This window comes from Punica granatum, chromosome 8 (assembly GCF_007655135.1).
Source record: "Punica granatum isolate Tunisia-2019 chromosome 8, ASM765513v2, whole genome shotgun sequence".
Classification (NCBI taxonomy): Eukaryota; Viridiplantae; Streptophyta; class Magnoliopsida; order Myrtales; family Lythraceae; genus Punica; species Punica granatum.
Window position 1 is genome coordinate 12,254,514 of NC_045134.1, and position 24,825 is coordinate 12,279,338.

General features: G+C 34.6%; 1 protein-coding gene across 1 annotated transcript; it reads left to right on the forward strand.

Moving 5' to 3' along the window:
- The first annotated feature begins 9,816 nt into the window (after positions 1 to 9,816).
- Positions 9,817 to 13,569, forward strand: LOC116189273 (bidirectional sugar transporter SWEET1-like). Its single transcript, XM_031518865.1, has 6 exons — positions 9,817 to 9,905; positions 10,043 to 10,079; positions 10,309 to 10,404; positions 10,789 to 11,068; positions 12,599 to 12,718; positions 13,218 to 13,569. Exons 1-6 carry the CDS (start codon positions 9,872 to 9,874, stop codon positions 13,377 to 13,379), a joined length of 729 nt encoding a protein of 242 aa, XP_031374725.1. The 5' UTR covers positions 9,817 to 9,871; the 3' UTR covers positions 13,380 to 13,569.
- The last annotated feature ends 11,256 nt before the right edge of the window (positions 13,570 to 24,825 follow it).

Below are 24,825 nucleotides of genomic sequence, written 5' to 3' on the forward strand. Positions count from 1 at the left end.
GCAATTTAAAATTTAAATTTTTATAGTAAAATTTTATAAGGTTGTAACTCTTTAATCCTTCTGGTGGCGAGCACGGAAAGATTTCATATTCTCACAATTTTATTAGTTTTACTTTATTTTTATAATTTACTTTAGAGTATTGCATGTTTTATTCAATTTCAAAAACAAGAAAATTCTATATGTGTAATTATTTCATTTTATTAGAAAATTAAAATTTTAAATATAAATTGATGATTTAATTTATTAAAAAAAAGGAATAGGTCAGGTTTTTCACCTCCTATATTTTTTTCTTTTTTTTGTATAAATTTTCTCGTCCCATCTTGGTTTACTCGTTGAGATTATAATCCTCAATATTTACGTCTATTATTATCCAATCTTAAGAGAAATTTTCTTTTACATTTAATATGAATTTTTATCATTTACCTGATTGTTGCTATTTTCAATTGAGTTCGTATTTTATATTGTTAATATTTTCTATAACAAAAAACAAGGATGTCGGTAAGTAAATAAATTTTTAACATTAGCAGCAAATATCTTTTTCTTTTAAAAACTTCATTTATAAATTAGCAAAATAAAATTAAATATCTTATTGTACGCCTTTGCTAAGCACATGCAACATTCGGAGCGTATAATATGGTATTACTAGATGCGGACCTGTGCTACGCATGAAACTTAATTAAAAGAAAGTGACAGCACTACCAACAAGATTTTCAACGTAGGTTCGATATGAAATTCATACATGCAGTTTTTTTAGATGTTAAAAGAAGATATTTATTTATTTAATTAAATAATAAAATTAATAAAATAAAATGTTGAAGGAGTGAAGAGGGGGAGCGAACGTTTGAGAGGGAGAGAGAAGAGAGAAGGAGTAGGGACAGAGAAAAGGTAGGGAAGTGGGGAATTGGATTTTTTTTTTTTATGGAGAAATGGAATTATTGCTCTCACGGTGAGATAAGAGAGAAATATAGGAGAATAAAGAGATAGATGAGGAAAATTGAAAAGAAAGAAAAAGATGAGGCAATTAATTTTCGTAAAATTTATCAATTTATTATATCGCTCTTTAATTCAACAATTCGACGATTATAATTTTTTAATAGAATTATAAAAAAGACAATTATGGAAAGTGAAAGTTTAACGAAAACTTAACTTCTCCTGTTTATAACAGTTTAGATTAGATACATGTTAAATTTTCATAGCGTGATAAATTTTGGTTCAGCTTTGTCTATTCAAAAAAAGTTCATGGCAAATAAAGTTACATAATATTTTGGGCCGTACAATACACTGACACTTCATTCAATAAATTCTATTCTTTTAGCATTTGAATGGCAAATTCTAAGTTTAATGTAAAACTATTTACTGGATTCTTATTTTTAAAATAAGGTACGTCATCCGTCAATTTAAAATTTCAATCCCACAAGGTTCAGTGCATACAATTTTTCTTGAGCTAGCGTCATCCTAGATCAATGTCCGCGCTACATATAGGTTTTATCAAACCCTATTAATGGGTTATCACGTCGCTTTATTTCATGTTCTCTCTTACACATTATTAAATTCCCCTGAATTTTTCATAACAATTCGCTAATTGGTATTTGAATAAATTATGCAAAACTATACTATTATACTTATATTTTAGAAAAAGATCTTGTACGACGTTGGATTTGCAGAGAGAGAAAGAGAGAGAAAGAAAAAGGGAGGAAGAGGGAGAAAAAAGAGGAAAGTGGTTTAGTTATTTTGATGAATTTATAACTACGACCATTTAGTCGGTTTTGTAAATTGAAATATCAAACATCTATAGCATGGAAATTTCAGAAATATTGAAAATGAGACATAGGGCCAACTTCAATCTTTAATAAAGGAGAGATGAGATAGAGGAGAGGAGCAAGATCAGTGGAGAGATATTTTGAAAAGAAAATTATCTTTCCTCCAAAAAGTGTTGGCGGATAGCTCTATCTAGCAAATCTCTTGATAATATTACATATCTTACCGGAGTGATTCGGCTTGGCCTCATTGGAGGAATTAATAAATCTGACGATGAGAACACCCATTTACATAGAGCACATGAGCATTAAAAAATGAAAAAAGTGAAAGCATTAATGACCATACACGACAAAACCAACAATAGAACAAGCTTAAACCATAAATAGAAAACGAAAAAAGAGCAAGAAACATACCCAGATACATTAGCAAAAGAAGGAAAGAAAGGAGAGAACATATCCGAAACTGCAGAGCTAGCTAACATCAAGGAAAATTGTATAATGCAGTCAGAAGAAAATGAGTGCGCTCAAATATTTTATTAAAAAAAGCAAAATCAAATGAGGGTATAGTATGGTGGTGCACTCTTTTATTTGGTAATTAAGAGATTCTAAGTTTGATACCCGCTGAGGCCATGCTCATTTATTAACTACTAGGATTTCTATTTTATTGTACTAGTATAAGGCCTCCATTGTATATGAAAAAAGTATTTTATTGAAAAGCTAAGAAATGTTTCACAAAATTTATTTAATTACTAACAATATCAGTAAATATTATGTCGTTTCGGTTTATATCCAGATATTTTGAAGCTCAATGAATCCTGATTAATTTAGTTCGATTCGGGTTGGCTCACTAAGGGATAAAACTCTCACAATCAAGGATTTTCTCAATCCACAAGACTCGAACCTAAAACTTTATTGAAGGAAAATAAGTTTTGACTGCTTAAACTAACCATCGTTGGTAACTAAGTATGTCTATGCTTGGACTAAATTAAGCACTTAAAATTTAGTGCTAAAATTTTAAACACTTACTAGAAGAAGTGCTCATGTGATTAAGTAAAAATTGTTTGATGGATCAAGCCGCAAGAACTGAAGTTCTTAGATAACATTTATTATTTTGTAGCTAAATACTTTCTTAATTCTATTTGACCCAATACTTTATATTTTATTATGACTTCTAAAAGAAAAAATGAAAATTAAAAATAAAATTGGTCGAGATCCAAACGTGATCGCAATTAATGGAGGGTGGGGGTAGTGGAGCATCGTCACAGAGGTCGTTGACGACGTTATCAAGGAGGTGTTGCCCAGAACTAGAGCCGCCACCCCCTAGAATCGTCAAAGAGGGGAAAATCAGAGTTGTGATTGCTCTGCCGCGAGCCGCACCCCTCATCGAGGTCGTTAGTGACCCCAGAGACTACTAAAGATTTCGAGTAGCAGTGGTTCTGATCCAGGCCACACCACTCAAAAAAGGTCATTAGCACCCTCTTGGATTGCTAGTGACCTCAACAGGAGCAGTAGTGAACGACAATAGAGCCCCGCCGCCGCCTCCCCGTTTAACAGTGTTTCCATGCTTTTGAGAGGGTTAAGACCATTTTTGCCATTACAAAACATTTCGGAACAACTCTGCAGATCAACAAAAATTGACGGTTGCCTGAGCGAATTAGCTAAAAAATGGAAGTGTTTTTTAACTTAATTCATTCAATTAAGTCATTTTCTTTTTGTGTTAAGCAAACGAAATGAATCAAATTAAATGCTGAAAATTTAATTTAAACACTTAATTTGGGTAATCAAACACCAAAATGCATTTAACTTACTTCAAACATGTGCAAATAACCAATGTTCCATTAACTCGAGCAGTTCGAAAGAGAGGCTCCATCCCATTTCGAAAGAGAGAAGGCTCCCTCCCTTTATTGTCATGATGTGAGTCACATAATATAACCAAACCTGGGTTGGTTTATTGATTCGGCACATTTTCTTCCTTAAACAATATATCGAATTCGAATCATGTGAATAAATAAAATCTATTATTGGGAGAGTTTTACCTCTTATGGACCGATCCGGCTCGAGTCTGGATTATATGCACCATTGTACTTCCAAATACTTAATGTAAACAATATATATAGTGTAGGTTCGAGTCTTATGCTTTGTTTTTTAATTAAAACCATGCAATTTGACATTATGGAGAGAACACTAAAGTATAACGTGTAACTCTCAATTTTTTCTTTTTTATTTTCCATATTTGCCTGTGCCTTCTGTATGGTGTCTTCTGGTAAAGTGGCTTCCGAAAACAGGTTTTTTGCAACAGAGAACATGTTATATACTTTCGATTCTGAGGCAGTATTTAATTATAAAACAGTTGGATTCCCGACAATTCCAATACAATGGTTTTCCACACATATCTCCTGGGCATCATCCTTTTGTTATCAAACACAGAACAATTTCGATTCCCGAATTATCAGATATCATGATATACGTCACCAGTCGATCACTCATTGTTTGTTTGTTTTTTTTTTTTTCCCTTTCTTTCTTTGTATTTGGGTACGTAGAAGAGGCTCCGAAATAATATCCTAGTAAAGGATAGTGGAAGGAATATAGTGGGTACCGGATTTCCCACCAATTGGGAACCGAAATCAAAATTACCAATTATAATATATAAAAATTAGTGCGTAAAACATGATAATTCCATTTTAGTATCATCCCTCTGCTCTATAAATTCTTTCGTGTTTTATTTTCATCTTAATAAAATTATGACAGTTGATTGTTGCGAAAATAACCAATTTTGTTGAAAAAATAAAAGCTGTTTGAATTTGCGAATATACATTAAAAGTTGTATCAACAAATACTAACTATTCTCGAAAATCTAAATGATGTATCGATAACTATCAAATAATTATATATTATTAATTTTCGTATACACGCACACAATACGCGCAGACCTGTATTTGATTCGCTATACACTGAATTATCCTTTTTCGTCGGTCATTTTCTTTGTTAAAACCTCTTGGTGGTTATAAATTTAGGTGGGTGATGTGGCATGAACTGAACTCTTTAGTGTTATGTTATTATAATTAAGAACTTATGGATTCTTGTGATCATCAACATATTTAATTTTTTTGCTGAATATTGTGATCATCAACATAATTTTAAGGTTTGGTGAGTTCAGGGGTGTAGTACTGCTGCTATTATATGAACTTAATAACATATTATCTAGTCATTTTATTTCATATACTAAAAGTATAAATGTCAAATCGATATAAATATTTTGAAGCATCAGTAAAATGGATCAATATTAAAACTTTATAAATACTGATCGGTTTGTGAACAGCCTCATCGGCAATATTTTCAAAGAACCTTTTAAGAATAAGTAATTAAACCATCATTTATCCATAAATTCTCCTTCAAATTCACAATCCAATCTTCACAATTTTAAAAAACTATTCTTACAATTGCATATGTAGTGACGGCCAAATGAAGGAAGAACTAAGAAAATATCATTCGATTTAATCTAGCTTTTAAAAAATAAGAAGATTTGAAGTCTACAAAACATAAGTGAGAACTTTAGATTTGGTAGAGGATGACGAACCTAATTAAGAAGTGAGACGATATTGCTAACTATATGAAAATAGAGTTATTGGACACGTTTTATGGATATAATTGGAGATAGTTTTCTTGAGTTTAGATTAGTTTGAGTAGGTTTTTAGTTTATTTTTCATTCATTTAAAGATCATAGGAGTTTTTATTGGTTCTATTTTTGGTGATTTTTGGAGCTAGCTCATTAATTAATCTTTTGTAGTATCTAAGTTTTTGGTGTTTTTTGACAGGTTTAACTTGAGTACTTGGTGCAAATTGCTTATGGATAGAAAGCTTATCGAGTTAGGAGCGCAACGAGTCAGACGGTTCATGATTTGGAGTTTGGACGATAAAAATACGACAACTTGAAGTTCGATGCATAGAGCTGTTTTACATATCCAAGAAGGCCCAGGCCGTGGATATGGAAGCTTAGGCCGCCCCAGATCTGTCCATTCGGCTAGAATTCAATTTTTCCTATATTTTTTGTGGGTCCCAGGCATGTTTAGAGAAGAAAATTATGTGAGAGATATTTTGATTTGTTTGAGATATTATTCTTGAGTCTTTGGAATGATATTTCCTTCATGTCTAAGGTAGGAAGTTGAATTTTGATTTTGATGGAAAGTAAGATATAGTTTGATTTAGATTTAATTCTCACTTAGTCCTTGTTTAAGCCTAAATTGGGCGAGACCTTAGAGTGTGGATGGCAGAGGAGAGGAAGGCACTATAGAGAAGAAGTCGACTTGGATTTTAGGGAGTTCACGGTAAAATCTTGCCATTATTCTTAATACTTTTGTTGAACTCTTTTGATTTCAATATCTATGTTGAATCGATCTGTGTTTTCTAATTCTTATAGGCTAATTTCATATGCTAGGATTGCAACTGAATTTGTGTGTAGTTAATTTGTTTATTTTCTCATGATCTAATTAGTTTTTTTTTATCTTATTATATCTCATGCTTAATTTGCATTTGCTAATCAACCATTGTTATGATATGTTAATTTAGATGAACTTGGAAAAGCATTTTTTTTTTTAAGAATAAGGATAGAATAGCCTCAGTTGAACCTCAAGGTATCGAGTTGATTAATGGGTGAGATAGAAATATATTTACGCATCTTAGGAGCCAGTTTAAAGTTGAGAATTAATGAATGTCGCTCAATTACAATTTCCAAAGGAATATAGGGGATTGATTGAGATACGTATTTTTCCTAAGCAACTCGGAAAATACTTAGGAAATAATTGTGAACTTTAGGTTAGTAGATTGGATCTTAATCCAATTTGGGATAGAAAAAGTATATCAAATTAGCAAAGTGTGGGGAAAATTATTTTCCTAGGTCGTCTCCACCAGTTAATTATTGGTTGTTTTAATTTGTTTTTTTATTTTTAATAATCCGACTTTTTTACTTTCTTAACTTCAATTAGATTGTGAGAATTTTGATTGCTAGTAAAGTTTTAAGGCAAGTCCTCATGGAAATGATACTCTATTCACTATTATATTACTTATCACGGCTCATGCACTTGCAGGGTATAAAACCGTCAAATAGATTGAGAGAGGTATAATATATTGATGTGTTAAAGGCTTAAGTGCCATATTTCGTATTTGACTTATAATTTTTACTCTTTTCTTTTTTGGTTATAAAAGGGAGGTTTATGAATTTATAGAAATCTTAATAGCAAATATAAGGCACAAATAGTCTCACCACTAGAATTGTATTTGCAATCTATTGGTTGACATACAAGGACGTATGTCACTACGTTACATTCTATTTCTCTGTCATTTCTACTCTTTATTTCACATTAGAGATGGATTGAGAAAAGAGGGGTTCAAATTATCAATCTTTTTTTCAGGCATACCTATTTCGAGCATTAAGAAAAATGAGTAAAATCAAGAAAGTGTTTTTTCACATGTTAATCCTTTTTTGGCTTTTCTAGAAATCAATAAGGTCAGCTGATCCATAATTTTCCACGTAGATCCGCCCCTTGGTTGAACATGTTCTCGTGGGCAAAGCGTGCAACAGAGAGACAGGGTGGTTTAAATGTCAAAGTACGCAAAAGGTAATTGAATTTATTCTCTTTCAGAAAATTTAATCCCATGAATGGGCAGCTAGTTGAAATTATGACTTTTTAGGTTATGGTCAATTTTTTTGGGCATGTATCCTGGCATATGAAAGTCAATGGACCCCGATTAATCAAGTTCAAGTCAGTTTGGTCCAATAAAGGGGTAAAATTCTCATAGTATGGATTTTTTCCATCATAAGATTTGAACTCGAGATTTTACTTAAAAAAAATAAGTTTCGAACCACTTGAACCAATCTATATTGGTTGGTGATAGTAAATTTTCTTCATGGTATTTGTTAAATTTTCACTAGCCATGCAACTCACTAGGCTCCTGTCCATTTCGAAAATAATTAAACATCTTATATACTCAACATGGACATGAAAACCCACCCTAAAGAACTAACTCTCAGCCAAGCTTCCATCTTCTACACTGGACAGTATAGACATTGAGTTCCGCACTCGAATCAACAAAGATGTACTTTGGCTGCCCTAGTCATATAGACATTGGACCTAGCATAGTGTGAATCCATAGACATGTAACTCACTTTGATATAATATATTTTTTATGAATAAAAGGGGTCGGGGGAATCACTATAGGGCATAACTACATGGGCTCGAATCTCGTCGCGGAATATCTAATTTGAGCCATAGTTATACCAAGACCTGAGGACCTAGTCTTGTCACAGCGACTCCAATGAGGTATTAGAGGAATAACACCCATCCACAAGTCTATAGTCAAAAAACTATCATCGATAGACAACAAATAGGGAGGCCTACCCCCTATTTGCTCCCAAATCTCCAAAGAGACTTGAACCCCTATCCTAATACTTGGAACATTAGCGTGTTACAAACTGAACTACACTTCATGGTTACTTTGATATCATATTTAGATTTTCACAAGGCCTACAAGTGATTGGGCAAGGTTTGATTAATAAGATGATAAATCCAAATATTTTATATCTCATAATCTTCTTTTTATTTTTCGACGTGAGACAGCAACTTTCAACGGCATTCATTTGATTACATTTAAGCATTTGGATCAACTCCGAGAAATTCTCATGTTCATTCCATGATCGCTTTATAGGTTCAATGATTGTCCAGATAGTATAGTATTTGATAAATAGCTTCAACCTCCATAGATAGAAGAACATATGTTCGAGTTCTGAAAAGTATATTTTTTGGGAGGGAAAAACTTTTAATATTCGATCTCTCATAATTGTAAGAGTAATGTCTTCTACAATTTTGTCAAACACAGTGTAGTTCAGAGGCGCACACCTTCTTTTGATAATAAAGACGTTTCATGTTCGATACTTATTGTAATACTACTCATGTCAACTTTATTAGTTATTAAGATTTTTATTTTATTGTAGTAGAACTATGGACATTTATTTTAATTAAAAAGAAAAGGAAAAGACAAGGGTATATGAAGTCTTATTCGCGGATACGGGATACCGAATGCAAAACCATTTGATTTTCAGTCTTAGACGAATTTCAATGGACCGGACCTCAGAAAAATTCATTCCTAGCGCTTGCACGCTTTGAGGGCCACTAAAAATTTGTAGTTTATTTAATCATTTTTAATTAATATAAAAGTTATGATTACAAAATTAACCTTAATAGGGTCTCCTACCATCTGACTAGATAAAGAACGGCGCAAATGAAGGATACGGACTAAGGTATTTTTAGTAAAGCTGGTGAATGCCACATTGAGCGAAGAACTACCGGGGAAATTGCCGACTTCGTCTTGCTATCATTTTATCATCTGACAATAAAATTTCGCACGATGAAGGGATTTTAGTACAGTGATATTTACATTCAATTTTATGGACTTCCATGGGGCGATGCCAATTTAAAATTTCTTCTTTGCCGTGGATTTTGGACTACATTCATAGATCTCGTATTAGAACCCTTAATAAATAGATAAATAACTCATTAGCATTGTTCTTGTGGATGCATAAAATATTTTCTTGAGTGATAGACCTGGTAGCACACGAGAATTTTGAATACTTATGCCTCCGTCGTGACATTTTTTCCCCACCACAAGGAATGCCCGTTATTATTATTATTATTTGGTGAACTAGAAGTCTGTTAATTTAGTACGAATTTTATAGAAGAAGGAGAGTTAGAAGAGTATGAAAACTACACATATGAGTGTCAAATATAAAAATCTCTTAATTTCATAACGAGAACGAGTGCCTTTATACAGAATTTCATCTTTCACTTATATAACATCTATTAGTCTAAATAAAAACATTCACACTGAAGGGTCTTTTGTTTCCCCACTTGTGATATAATATATGCCCTAGTCTAAGAGTCTCCCTCCCAAATTGGAAAAGTGTTGGCCACCGTACATTTGTGCTTTCTCACTATCGACAGTCCTATATAAGCTCGTTGCTTATAGCTTGCTCTTCTCATCAACTCTCGTTGCTGCTTCAATATTTTATAAAGCTCCCTTTCTTCTTCGAGTGATTAATTTGATAGAAGATCGAAGACGAAATGACTACTATGCATTTCTTGATGGGTGTTTGTGGTGTGTCCTCTATCCTTATATTCGTCTTCCTTGAAAACATATATATCTCCACTTCTCTTGCCCGCAACGTATGTATTATGTTGTTCTGATTATCAGCTCTAGAACGGTCTTAACATATCCTCTGCTTGTGATCACAGGGAACCTTACGTCTATGTTCTTGTTCTTGGCTCCATCGTGAGTACACTCTCTAGTGACACAAATTAAGTTTGATCTTCAGTGTTAAACTTACTTGTATAGTAAATTTATGTCTTGACTATTATACAAATAACATCAGAAAGAGAGTGCCTATTGAGAAAACAACAGAAAGAGAGTATTCTTTTTCTTCTTTAACTGGTTTTTCCTCTATGTCAATCTAACTATGAACATTCCATCGACGCGCATGGATATTGTAATATTTTTGTAGGGCCACAGCCAAGAGGATCATCAAGAGCAAGAGCGTGGAGCAGTTCTCATGTATGCCATACGCAATGACCGTGCTCAACTGCCTCCTCTACACTTGGTAATCGTCGACAATGACGGTCCTCTTGGCATCCCTTTACCAACTTACAGAAGTCCATGTTGCCCTTTATAATATTACGTCTGATCAATGATTGAACCTTTTTGTGGCCATCTAAAAGTGCATTAATAAACACACTATTTAATGAGAGGAGTGTAGTGCAGTGATACACACTCTCGCCCAGTGACCCCAAAAGGTTCCAGGTCTGATTCTAGCTGTGAACTATCATGCCTCTTTGTTTAGCAATCTATTTTCTAGGATCATGAGCCTTTTTTGTAATAAAAAATAAAAGTGCATTAATAAACTCACATGCACGAGGGAAAACTCGGCCTTCTTAAATACTTGTAATAAACTCGATCTCATTGGTGTATTGTACTCTCCCTGCAGGTATGGTCTCCCATTAGTAACAAAAAATAATGTTCTGATAAGCACAGTCAATGGGACCGGCGCAATGCTCGAGTTTATATATGTGTTGGTCTTCATCATATATGCACCCAAGAAGGAGAAGGCAAGGATTTTGGGCCTCCTCGCGTTTGTACTATCTGTAATCACATCTGTTGCCCTAGTGTCTGTCTTCGCCGTGCCTGCGAAATGCAGGAAGCTCCTTTGTGGTCTTGCTGCTGCCATAGTTTGCACCATCATGTATGCTTCACCTTTATCTGTCATGGTAAGCCTCTCCTGATACTCTCATCTCTCTTCTTATTGCAACATAAATACATGCATACATATATATATATATATACATACAACGTGCACATAACCATGAAATCTTAGCTAAAGGAAAAGTAAGTCATGAGGTGATATATATCAAGCGCGGTTTGACTTTGACCAAGTTGGCTTGCACATGCTAAGGCCTATGAGCAACTAGCAGAATCAACAAAAGCACACATGAACTTCGATATAATTTAAGTGGGGTTAAAAAAGAGGGTGTAGCGCAGTGGCGCACGTCCTCACCGGTTAATTTATTATAGGGTAAATTACAAAAAAAAATTCAAGTTTGTAAAATGTCTCAATTTTGTCATAAATTTTGTTTTGTAACAGAGAAAAGCATAAGTTTTCTAAAATATCTCAAAAATGACATCCGTTATAACTTTCGTCAATTTTTGCCTACGTGTGACCTACATGGACTGTTAAAGGGACCCACAATCAGCAGCAAAAATTAATGGAAGTTATAACGGAGGTCATTTTTTAGACATTTTAGAAAATTTATGGTTTTTTGTTACAAAACAAAATTTAGGACAAAACTGAGACTTTTTACAAAATTTGGATTTTTTTTTGTAATTTGCCCTTTATTATATACATATTTTTCCCATTACAAATGAGGTCAACGGGATTACACTTGGTTTGAGAGTGTTGTTTCTAATGTAGAAGAATTGAAATAAAATATTGAAATGCAAGTACTAATTTAAAAATAAAAATAAGCATGTTTTAAGATATCGAAGAAAGTCACTTTTTTTTTAGTTACAAATTAAAGGATATCTGCGAGCCTAGTACAATGAAATAGAAATCCTAATAGCTAATATAAGGGTACGGGTAGTTCCACTGAGTATTGAATCTGGAACCTCTGGGGTATCATAAGAGGATATGCGCCACTGCGCTATACTCTCTTTTTTTGGTGTGAACCCTGATATTTGGAAGCCCAATTAGACCCCGACTAATCTAGTCGAGTCAGGTCGACTACTAAGGGTAAAGCTCTCCCATCGTAGATTTTCTGTATTCACGAGAACTCGAATTCGAGATATTACTTAAGTGGAGCAAATCACTTGAACCAACCCATGTTGGTTTGCGTTATGCCCTCTTTTGATTGATTAGAGAAAGTCACTTTTACGGACCGATAAGATTAACCAAAACATGATTTTAGAATGCATAATCTCTTATTTCCAAATCAAGGCAGATCCGATGCCTCGAGACAAACTTTTATAATATTTCTATAAGGGATTGTGCCAGAAAAGTGAATCACACATGAGCTAAGAGTGCATTAACTCCATAGGCAGTACTAATATTTATTGGTGACGAGTGAGTGGAACAATGTTGTGGCATCACTACTAATTAACAAACTGGTCTTTTCCATTCATTAGATATATATGTGTGTAATGGAACATTCTTTTCGTACAATTTCTTACAAGTTATCGGTGACATGACAATTGTTCAGTCGGGACTTAAGGTTACTTAATTATTCGGTGACAATTTTGTGCAGAGACTGGTGATAAAGACCAAGAGCGTGGAATACATGCCATTTTGCCTGTCACTTTTCGTATTCATGTCCGGTACTTCATGGTTCATCTATGGCTTCATCGGAGCTGACCCTTTTGTTTTCGTAAGTCGAAACTCTCTTCTCCATCAACTGAACTTCCAACGTGTGCAGATTATAATATAAGCGATGATGAATGTAATGATACAGCATCATGAAGTACGAGGAAATGCTCGATCAGCCCATTATCATGTGGGCCATGGCAGTACGCGAGATACTTTATCATGAGATATGATTTCAGGAAGTACCAGTAACTAAGACATGTGGTCGACTCGTGCACCAAAAGTGAACTTAAAAATATTTCGAAGTTCAGGTAGTGACACAGAGAGATATTTTAAACATTATCTTACTAGTTTGGCATAGATACTTTTCATGGAGGATCCGTCTCAGGTAGGGATTTACAATGCAGTGTTTACACATGGGAAGCCTTACTACTGAGGTCATTGGATAGGTGGCAATAAATTATACCACATTAAGATTTGATTTGGCAGGAATTTTGATTTCAAAAAATCAACATTATGCTGATTTCAGATAGGAGTGTGATGGATTCCATTGAATGTTGCAGGTACCTAATGGGCTTGGGTGCTTGCTTGGGATGGTGCAGCTGGTCTTGTATGCCATCTACCGCGAAAAAGGTATGAAGTCCAAGAAGGCTGTAGAGGATGGCTCGATCATCGAGATGGACCTCGAAAGGGCCGACCAGAAGAAGCAACAAGACTCGACTTGATATAGCTTGGAAAAAGGCTGGAGCGTATGTTGAAAATATATGACTTGCAGAATAAAAATATCACTTGGGTTATTGGGTAGCCATCATTGAATATATTTGTTAGATTTGTTTTAAGTGTTTTTAAGGTCATTCTATTAATCCCATCTTATTGGCTTATTGTTTTTATAAATAGGGGAGTCTCTATATATGATTCCTTAAGTTGTCTATTAATAAAGTCGTGTTTGCTTCTGTAGTTCTGAACTTATGGCCAACCACGTTTATCCTTCTCTATATCTCCATGCTCCTTGTATTTTATATTTTAAAATTCTTCAGTTTACCAAACTCGCCAAAGCTTCACTAATAACTTAGAACATATAATAGGACATTTGGATCAATATATTGCAGTTGGTTAGAGATAATTGCAGTCTTATAATTTTGTTCGGCTATATGGTGCAAATAGACTGTCATTAGTGGTGTCTTAATAGAAGGCAAAACTCGGATTCCCAGAAATTTCAGATTTTAATCACCATGATAGAGTTTTCCTCAGCGAAGAAACAACTTCAATATTTTTCACAATATAAAAATATTCTTAATCAATTACGACATATGGTGCAGTTGACAAACTGTTCTGCTAGTAGAAAAATTTTACCTACAACATACGGTTAAAAAACCACTAGAACCATACACATTTTGCCGCTAGGATCAAGATGTCGCGCTAATGGAGATTAACCTCTGGACGATAGGCCGATGATGCTCATGTTTTGTCGAAGAAAGATACCAGGACAAGATCCCCTCAAACTGGGACCGTAAGGAAAAGAACATTAATGGGCCAGGTTTGGCAATACGGCTGGGCTCAATTAAACAATATTAACCAACTCACGCCAAATTGCTCAAGCAAAGAAGTATGTCTCCAGAATTTAATAAATAAATAAATAAATAATCACTGGGCTCGCTCACATAATATGCAGACAAATCAATCACATTAACAATTTATCTTTTTTTCGATTATAATAGAAACTCATGGACATACTATAAATTAACAATTTATCTTTTGGCTGGAATTGTAACCGAAATTTGACCGATAAATCACCTTGCTTATTTTCGAATGAGATCGAAGGGTACTCTAAAAAATCTTAAAGATCGGGGAACAAATCCAATTCACCCCATATTTGGGGCACAGAGCATTTTCACTCTATAATATATAGTAACGGAAGCAAATGAAAAATATATATATATATATATATATATTTAGTGATGGCCTGCACGTCTCTCATCATTGACCAAGGGTTCAAGATGACTTACCTTCGAACTTGAATTTAACTTTATCGATTTCCGGTTTTTACTTGGCTATTCAACTTGAATTTATTTTTTACTTCGATGAGGCTTGAGTAAATTTATACTTATCTTCTTCTCTCAAGATGTACGAGGAGACATAGAATGTGTAGGAATTTGACTTTATTAGATGACGGCGTCAACATAGAAATCGGAATCTAGGGCACATGTCACACGAGTTGGATTATTACCGTCCAACCATTTCATAGTACAATCACATATGACGAACGCACCTTCGACGGACTCTTGACATGACTCCAACAGCACAAACACGACACAAGGACAACATGTATCCTTATTTTGACTTGCAAAAACATAGTCAATATACAAGAGACACACATAACAAGCAGGAATCTGATATTTTACGTAATAATGCACGTGTAGATCGTATCATCATCCATCTCCACCTCTTTAACTGATTTCATTATGGAAACCCAAAAATTTGCCATTAAAATTTTTACACTTTCAGTTCATGTCAGTTACGTAATGCGAAAAGATACCTTGAAAATATATAAAAGTCCATTTTATCCACGTTCACTTTTCTGTTCGATTTCCTAATCTGGGATCGAGTTAGAAAACATATAGAGAAGAGGATTACAGAAATATTAATGGGATTAGAGAGGGAAGCAACATTAATGGGACTGATGGCATTGAAAAGTGCAGTACACACATCGACGAACGACTAAGTATTCTATTATCTTTACTCATCAGCATTTCTGTACAAAAATTACTGTTGAGTTATAATGATCACTTCGTTATAACACTACTATTATTAGTTAGCCCTCGCATTTCGCCAGCTAACATCGTCTAGTTTTACACTTTTACTTAATATGGATGAGACTGTGGAGACGCTGTGCCCTGACTCACGAGGCCAATAGTAATCCACCATATAGCACGACTCAGGGCACTTTTTGTTCCTTCCTAGTCATCTCGATTTGGTTACAGATATTGTTATTTACAAGCAATTATGTGATTCCTCTATTTTCATTCGTAACGATAATCGCGATTGTCTGTTGTTAGTTTCAGATTTGTAATAGATGATGATTATTTTCATGCTCCATCCGCTTCATGTAATTCTAATTCTCCACGCGTAACAGAAGCTAAAATAATAAAATACCCCCAACTATTTATTATATCCTAGTGTAATAACACATGCGTTGCACGTGCCTTGTTGTTGTAGCTAGGTTGTAACAAAATAAAACAAACTGTCGGTAACGGCATTCATGGATCCTAATATAAAGACATTGATCTCTTGCACAAAAGGAAGTCTTGGGTCTATCCTGATGACGTAGGTAAAAATATTTTTTAAAAAAATAACAGCAAAATGGAAATGAGTCCAGCTATCTATTATTTTATCAAAGGCCTTCAAAGAAATCATAAGATTCTGAGACTGATGCAAACTAATTTGATCTTGAGTTAGGTCCAAATAATTCATTAAGTGGTCTAACTACAAACCTTCAGCTTTCTAAAAGTCAGGAGATACTTATGCAATGTAGTCGGAACACAGGACAGGTTCTCCAAGAAAGAAGGGGCAAACTCCGATTCCAAAGGTTACTTATGCAATGTAGTCAGATACTTTCCTCCTTGAGTTGTTAGTGGCCATTTCTTCCCTCCGACAATGATATTGTGCTTCTTTAAAAAGGCGCAACCCAATATTTTGGGTGCATGCATAAGCACTTCCAGAGGGATGAGTATTAGAATACAAAATGCCCTAATAGCAGGAAGGTAACACAAATATGACCAAGATCCTGACTTAGGAAATTGTTAGCAAATTGATTTCATTAGTTCTATTCTATTTTCCAACTTTATGGTACTTTTTAACTTTGAAATTACACATTCTCTTGAAAAAAAAAAGAAACAAATAAAATATACTGATGAGAACAACAAAGCGATTAGTTATGTGAGTGTAATAGCTTTAAAATACTCTGTAAGACTAAGCACTCCTTGAAGATCTAAGTTCCCAAGGGCAAGATGGAACTTCTCTCAGGTCAGTGGTAACTAATTTCATCTCATCATGATGCAAGCAAGAAGATAGGACAAAATATCTATTAGAAAACTTACAGTTACAAGAGAACCATAAACTCTGCTAGCTGCTTAGAGAAATTGGCCTCCAAGAAATTTCGAAGTCATGGCATAACTAATCAAAATCAAAGAAGTTTTAATAATTTCTGAAAATTACAACTACTAATCGAAATTACTTTTTAAAAATAAAGTTTCAACATCTAATAATTATAATAAGAACTTACAAAGAGGTGTATAAAAAAGACTCTGTGTAACGCACAGGTGAACAACGAGTAGAGTACATGTAATTTGGATAAATCAGTTCTTTTAAGAGCAAAGAAGAGAGAGAGAGAGAGAGAGAGAGAGAGAGAGAGAGAGAGAGAGAGCAATTGCAAGTAGTGGATCTTTGAACTGTGGGAGCCCAATATCTGCACGTACACGCAGTGGGGAGGAGGGTGCTGAAAGGTCTAGGAGTGGAACGATGTCCGACTTGATATTTCGAAGTTTTTAATTTCTAAAATTATATTTTAAAATATGAAATTAATAAGTTAACAACAAATTAATTGTAGCAAAAAATAAAAAGGTGTATTTTGCTTCTTTTTAAATAGTCAGATGGTACAGTGTAAATTTTCAAAGATAGAGATCACTTTATCAATAAAGACAAACTGTATTTTACTCTTCTTCGTTTTAATAGTGGTGATGTGGCATTGACATGGATGAGATGTTGATGATATGTGGCGGAGTTGGTGACGTGTCAATGATGGGTGACGTAGCAGAATGTGATTGGTACATGTGGCGAGAAGATTCAAGAACAATGGAATAGTACTGTAGGCAAAAATTATGAAATGAAAATATGAAGGACTATAAATACTATGGGCAAAATATATAGGGTTAATTACTTACGAAAACAAGACATTTGCACTTTTTCATAAATATAGCACGATATTTATAAAGTTGCACAGAAATGCACGACCTTTGAATTTTTCCTAAATATAGCACGACATTTTAAGAGTAGTGCAGAAATGCACGACTTTTGCCTTTTTTCCTAAATATAGCACGATCTTTCAAAAATAGTACAGAAATGCATGACTTTCAGGTTTAGTTGTTATTCTAGTACAGTGTCAATTATTCTTCAAATATAATGATAACAGTTAATGGCGCTTCGTGGTACAACATGATTAGATGTGTGAGTCTCACATATTTTTATTTAATTAAAAAATCATTCTAAAAATTTTTAAAAATTAAAAAGAAGATTTTTTTTTAAAAAAAATAAAGAAAGGAGGGAATTGCAGATTGCGAGGGACATAATCAGGTTCCCCACAGTCGAAATGAAAACTCATCCAATTTCGAGACTCTTTCGATTCCGGTGGTAGGTGCCCCTATTACGGTCATTACCCACATAATTGGGGTCTTACTGCTACCAACGACCCCAATTGGGAAATGCTAACCATCGGCGTAGCCACCACTATCGGCCCCCTCCCTCTTTCCTCTTATCAAGTTGAATCTCCTTTCTTTTCTTCTAATTTTTTAAATTTTTGTAATTGTTTTTTAGTTAAATAAAAACCTGCGGGGTCTACTCGTCCAATCATGTTGTGCCACGTAGCACCGTTGGCTCCACATTAGCTGTTACCATTACAATCTGACGAAATAATTGATGTCATGCTAGATGCGCAATAAAACCTTAAGGTCGTGCCTTTTATGTTATTTTTTGCTATATTTAGGAAAAATACAAAGGTCTTGCATTTTTGTGCTACTCTTTAAAGATCGTACTATATTTAGGAAAAAAATGCAAAGGTCGTGTTTTTCTATACTATTTTTAAAATGTCGTGCTATATTTAAAAAAAAAGTGTAAATGTCATGCTTTTTTAGGTGATTAATCCAAATGTATATGTAAATAATGACTTACCAAAATATATATATATAAATAATGGACGGATGAAATTAAAAATTTGTAAGATTTAATGGTTAAAATGAATATTCTATCATGGAACACAATTTGGGTTCCGTTACAAATCTACCTATATATATGACTTTTTGAAAGTTAAGTTTTTAAAATGAAATAAAAAGGGGCTTTAGGTAAATTCTCTCAAACCAGGTTTCACATTATTATAAGATAAACAGAAGTGAAGAAGATATTTTCTCATTGATTAAATTAACCTTTTCACTTGACCGTTCGAATTTCAAAAATCCAAACTCCGAGCCTTCTTGCTGTCATGTCCATTTTTGTTCTCTCAGACGCCATCGGTGGCGGCTCACAAGTTCGGCCGATCCTCAGAAACCCCTCTAACAATGCCAAACTCCTCTTCTCCAAACGACCACAACGCCCCAAAAGTTCGAGGAAGCTCGGAGGACTGCGATCTCTAAGACTGGGACTTGCCCTCTCTCTACTGCTGAATTGAAACCCCATCGCAGCAGCAGGGATTGAGCCTCAGACTCTGGTGCAAAAGGCCGTAGAACTCTGTTCGGAGAAGATCGCCTTGTGTCATCGATTTGACATCAATTAAGCTTTTGTATTTTGGGTGTCATGATTCAAAGTTACGTTCCTGATTGTCCTTGTGTGTGTCCACATCTACATCCACATCAAATTAGTGTAGGCGTTAGTCCATGTATATGCCCACATCAAATTTATGTTGCCCCATTTAATGGCTGGACCAATCTGGTAGACGAAATCATATTTAAGTGATCAAATCGTTGGCAAAACTTTTCAGAGATTAATGTGTTGGCTCGCCAATTTCAGGGACCAAATGGATAGTAAGCTACTCTATAATAGAGTTTAGCTTTAGAAAAAATGATAATGGTTATTAACTTAGAAGAAAGAGGGATAGTTGGATTTTTTTTATTGTTTGACCTGTAAATTCACAAAATTTCGCTCAGTTTCTACATCTATCAAAACGTCAATTTCTCTGTTAGATATACTGAAGTTGACAACAATGTTGCTGACATGACAAACGGAATATGAGCTGATGTTCCTCTTTTTTTTTGGCAGTGAGTTGGCACTCTTTTGTTTCCATAAAATCACAAATTTTTAAGTTTCCTCAAATCTACCATTTTTTTTTGTAAAATCGCAAACTTTCAATTTTTTCCCAAAGTTACCAATTTTATTTTTATTTTTCATTATTTAATAAATAAACGAATTTACCCCTTTGATGAGGATCATGGGCATGACCATGATTCTTAGAATCATGATTCGAATCGTAGAATCGTACGATTCTACGATTCTAGGGGGGGTCATACGATTCCGATCCTATGGGCTAAATCGCAAGCTGTTGAATCGGGCCTGAATCGGGCGTTGAATCGCTGAATCGTGGAATCAGCCCGATTCCGCAATTCCAGATTCGGCCCACACTCGTGCAGAGGGCAGGCCTGATTTGGGCCCTCGGGCCGAAGCCCAGCCCATTGGCAATGAGCTCGACTCTTCTAACCCCCCCTCTTTCTTCTCCGACTCTCCCCCTTCTCCCCGACATCTTCGTGCCCTAATCCACTGGCCTTCTTCAATCTTCCGAATTGTTTCAATTTCCGCCCCATTTCGAGACGATTCTTCTTGTTCTGCCCGTACCGGTGTCTCTTGTTCGGTCTCCGACGAGCTTGAAGGCTGAAGCTCCGCCAGTCTGCAGATCCGACTTCGCAATTTTCGAGTTCTGATTTAGACGTTGGATTTCGAGCTCGATCTTGATTCCCTTTGCTCTCTGGGTTTGATTCCTACTCCAGAAGTAGTATTTCTGATGAAGTCGGGTATACCTGCTTAGATCGGTTTTGGTGGGGGTACTTGTTTTGCGCGGAAGCTTAATCCGTGGGAGTTCAGGTCCGATTGTGGTCTGTTTTCGTAGATTGAGCTGTTTGACATCTCCTTGGTCAAATGATCCGAAGCTATGTTTTGGGTTCTGAGATTGATTTATGTAACTTCTCGTTGCCAATCATTCCATTTCTGTCCATTAGGTTGTCTACGTGCTTTTTTGGCTGATTAAAAGACCTTTTGATTTATATTTATTTAAACCTAAAAATAGAATTTTGATTGGATTTACTCCTTAAAGCTTATGATGTTGCCCGATTTCCAGTTTCATTCTTACTTTTATGAGAAAAAAACAAAATGAAACTGGCAATACAGATATAGATACTGAGGAGAAAGATGAAGAAATTCCCTTTTTTGTTTTTTCTCTTCTTTCTTTCCAGGTTATTTGATTCGATGGTTTTGCTTTTAACATACAGTGGTTAACTGTTTATTTTGAGAGTTTGAGTTATGATTTAGACTTTGAATTTCGATAATTTGTAACGATATTTTGTGCTTTTAAGCCTTTTATGACTTATTGTTGGTTTGTTAGTTTTTGGTCCTTTTTTGAATTTAAGGAATCAAGGATTGATTTTTTTTTTTGCTCAGGAAAGTATAATACATATATATATGTTATTTTTTAATTACAGGTAGAATCTTACGATTCACGTTACGATTCTACGACCCTCGACCGATTCTAGGTAGAATTGCGATTCTGAAAACCTTGGACATGACAATGAGGCTGATGCACACGAGCTTGGAAGTCGGACTCGTGAAGAGGGAGCTAAAGCATAAGATCTTGGAGGTTTGCATGTTCCGAGTGGGCCAATCACACGGGCGAAGGCCAAACAAATCCAACAAGCTATGGAGAGCTTGCTGATGGGCTTTTTGGGCCAAGAGGAGTCTAATTCAATTGGGTATCCAAAGGCCTTTATTCAATTGACTTGCCATGAGATGCTGAAGATGGAATAAAAGACTGTCAACTATTCGAGATAGCCTTTATTTAGTTTCCTTTGTTATTTCTGTCTTTAGGAAACTAAGGTTATTATAGTTGCCTAGTTTATTAGTTTCTAGTTTCTCCTAAGCTTATATAAAAGAGACTGAGTAGCTGATCAGAGGTAGACTATTCTGGTATTTTGGTGAGATTTTCTCATTTGTTATTCATTGAACTCCTTCGAACGAACAAGTGTGACAGCTTGTGATTGTTCGGTACACTTTGATATTATTGGTTCTTGTTTCTTCATAAACAACGGGTCAATAATCCTTGTCTTGATATTGTTGGTTCTTGTTTCTTTATAAACAACGGGTCAATAATTCTCTTTATCTAAATCTGTGTTTGGTGATCTGGGAATCGATTCAAGTTGGTCGTCGGGTTTCACAATCCTTCGTGAGGTCCACATCATTTTGCTATGCGAACCTCACGAAAGATTGTGAAACCCGACGACCAACTTGAATCGATTCCCAGATCGCCAAACACAAATTTAGATCAAGAGGATTATTGACCCATTGTTTATAGAGAAACAAGAACCAACAATATCAAGACAATGATTATTGACCCGTTGTTTATGAAGAAACAAGAACCAACAATATCAAAGTGTACCGAACAATCACAAGTTGTCACACTTGTTCTTTTGAAGGAGTTCAATGAAGAACAAAGGAGAAAATCTCACCAAAATACTAGAATAGTTTACCTTTGATCAGCTACTCAGCCTCCTTTATATAAGCCTAGGAGAAACTGAAAACTAATAAACTAGGCAACTGAAATAACCTTAGTTTCCTAAAGCCAGAAATAACAAAGAAAACTAAATAAAGGCTATCTAGAATAGTTGACAGTCTTTTATTCCATCTTCAACATCTCATGGCAAGTCAGTTGAATAAACGCCTTTGGAGACCCAATTGAATGAGACTCCTCTTGGCCCAAAAAGCCCATCAGCAAGCTCTCCATAGCTTGTTGGATTTGTTTGGCTTTCGCCCGTGTGATTGGCCCACTCGGAACATGCAAGCCTCCAAGATCTTGTGCTTCAGCTCCCTCTTCACGAGTCCGACTTCCAAGCTCGTGTGCATCAGCCTCATTGTCATGCCCATGATCCTCATCATCCTTCTAATATTTTTTTAAATTCTCAAGAGTGTTTGCTCAGGTGTATTTATTAATTAGACTAACTTGAAATTAAAAATGAGTTTAAGACAGTTTTATATATATTCACTCCTCGAATCATTTGAACTTTTAAATAGATTTTGTATAGTACCGTACATGACAGCCGTCAATTGTTGCATGGACTTTGCATTGCTTAATCGGGGCATGTCAATATAATGTAATAATGGGGAGTGGCTGCCCTAGCTACCGGTAAACATTTTTTTCCAAGTTCCTGCTTCCTAAGTAAAAAAAAAAAATTCAAGTGGGATGGAGCCTGCCTTACTTAGGTCCATCTAATCCACGGTGGGAAGTCACTTTGGTACCCTAATTACCTGTGAATTTTTTTCCTAACTCCTACTTCCCACATAAATAAAAAGAAAAAAAATTCAAATAAATCGGAGTGCTTTTTATTCAATTGTGTGCTATTATTATTGTATTTTGTTTGAACATAATGAAATTATAACGATTTCCTACAGTATTATGTATCCTATTCTTGGGCCATATCATACTTAAGAAAATAAAAAGAGAATTTGACAAACTAAATGGTTAATTTACCAAAGGTACTTCCGACGATTAGATCAGATTGACATGTCCCCTAGTAAGCAAAACAATCTTCCCATTTACTTGAATTTCTTTTTTATTTACATAAGAAGTATATGGCCTACCATTAGTAAGCAAAGCAGGTTCAAACCAAAAATCAAGGACAATGGTACGATGTTATAAAATAGAAATTTTTGGAACTAGATAGTTCATAAACTTTCATGGACTACTTGTTGAAATTTGACTCTATATGTACTAATTATAATTGCATGGCTAAATATTACGAGTCAAATTTGGGGCATGACTGGCCATATCCAGTGATGTCATTATCGCATGATATGAAACTCATTTATAATTCAAATAATTCGAGCAGTGAATATTGAAAAAAACCAACTTAAATCGATTTTTTATTTAAAAGAAAACGATTAATAAATACACATAGCAGTAAATACACCTAGAAATTTAAAAAGAGTATCTTCGAAAGGGATCAATATTTTTGAAGTGATGAAAGGAGCAAAAAATTATGATTTCATGAAAAGAAAAAAAAAACAACAGATAGGATAAATTGTTCCATTTGTTTCGTGGAACAGAAGCGAGAGGTTGAATTTTCTAACGGAAAGGTATGATGGGAGTTGAACCTACCATGAAACAGAAAGGACACAATTAGCAACTGTAAGGATGAATGTGAGTTAGGATTCAACGCTTCTTCAACACTTGTTTCACTTAAGTAAGGTCTTGGGTTCGAGTCCTTATGAATGCAGAAAATCCATGTTAGGAGAGCTTAACCCATAGTGAACCGACTCGGCTCGACTGGATTAATTGGGGCTCAATTAAGCTTTCAGATATCATGGTTTATACCGAAAAAAATAGTAACTGTAAGTGTGAAAAACTTTAGAGAAATCCACATTTATTTTTTTATATATATTATTAAGGATAAAGATGATTAATAATTAGAGGTATAGATTAATTTTTTTTCACCAAAACCAATTTGATGAATATTAGATTTTCTTCGGATAACCATAGATTGATCTTGTAAGAATTTATTTTTTTAATATACACACAATTATATATATATATATATAGATACATACATAGTAGAATTATAATGGCCATTGGGAATGAAAAATCAGAAAGGAAACTGAGGGATGTAATTAAATGAGAGTAAAGCATGGGCATAAATCGAAGGGCCGCAATAACATATATTTATAAGAGAATGGTTATGTGCCTTTTCTCATATGTATAAGGTAAGGTTGGTTGTGATATTTTATTTAAAAGAGCGATATACTTGGGGAATTAAAAAAAACAGAAACATTACAAGGAGTTTCATGCTTGCTTGTATATATTGTATCGATAGAAGTATAGGTATATTAGTTACAAAATATGATTTCAATTTATCGAATAAGTATAGATTCTCATTTTATTGTCACTTTTGAAGAGAGAATATAATAATAAAACTATGTTTATAATGAGGCATATTGGTATAAATGGCTTCACCAAGGTGAAAAGGTCCGTGCAGTTATAATTTAGAGGAATACAATTGAGTGACGTAAGGAGGGATATAGATGCATATTTTTTAAAGTTTGAAGGTAATTTTGGAAAAATAAATGTAGAGAAATACAATAGTGAGCTGCACACTTTTATATATGTAATATAATAAATTTATGTGGGAAGTAGGAGCTAGGAAATATTCTACT

What these genes read in the sequence shown, in the direction of transcription:
- LOC116189273 (XM_031518865.1), top strand. Translation starts at nt 9,872, where the DNA reads ATGACTACTATGCATTTCTTGATGGGTGTTTGTG. An exon ending in AACTGCCTCCTCTACACTTG is followed by an intron (nt 10,405 to 10,788) that starts GTAATCGTCGAC and finishes CTCTCCCTGCAG; the next exon opens with GTATGGTCTCCCATTAGTAA. An exon ending in CTTCACCTTTATCTGTCATG is followed by an intron (nt 11,069 to 12,598) that starts GTAAGCCTCTCC and finishes AATTTTGTGCAG; the next exon opens with AGACTGGTGATAAAGACCAA.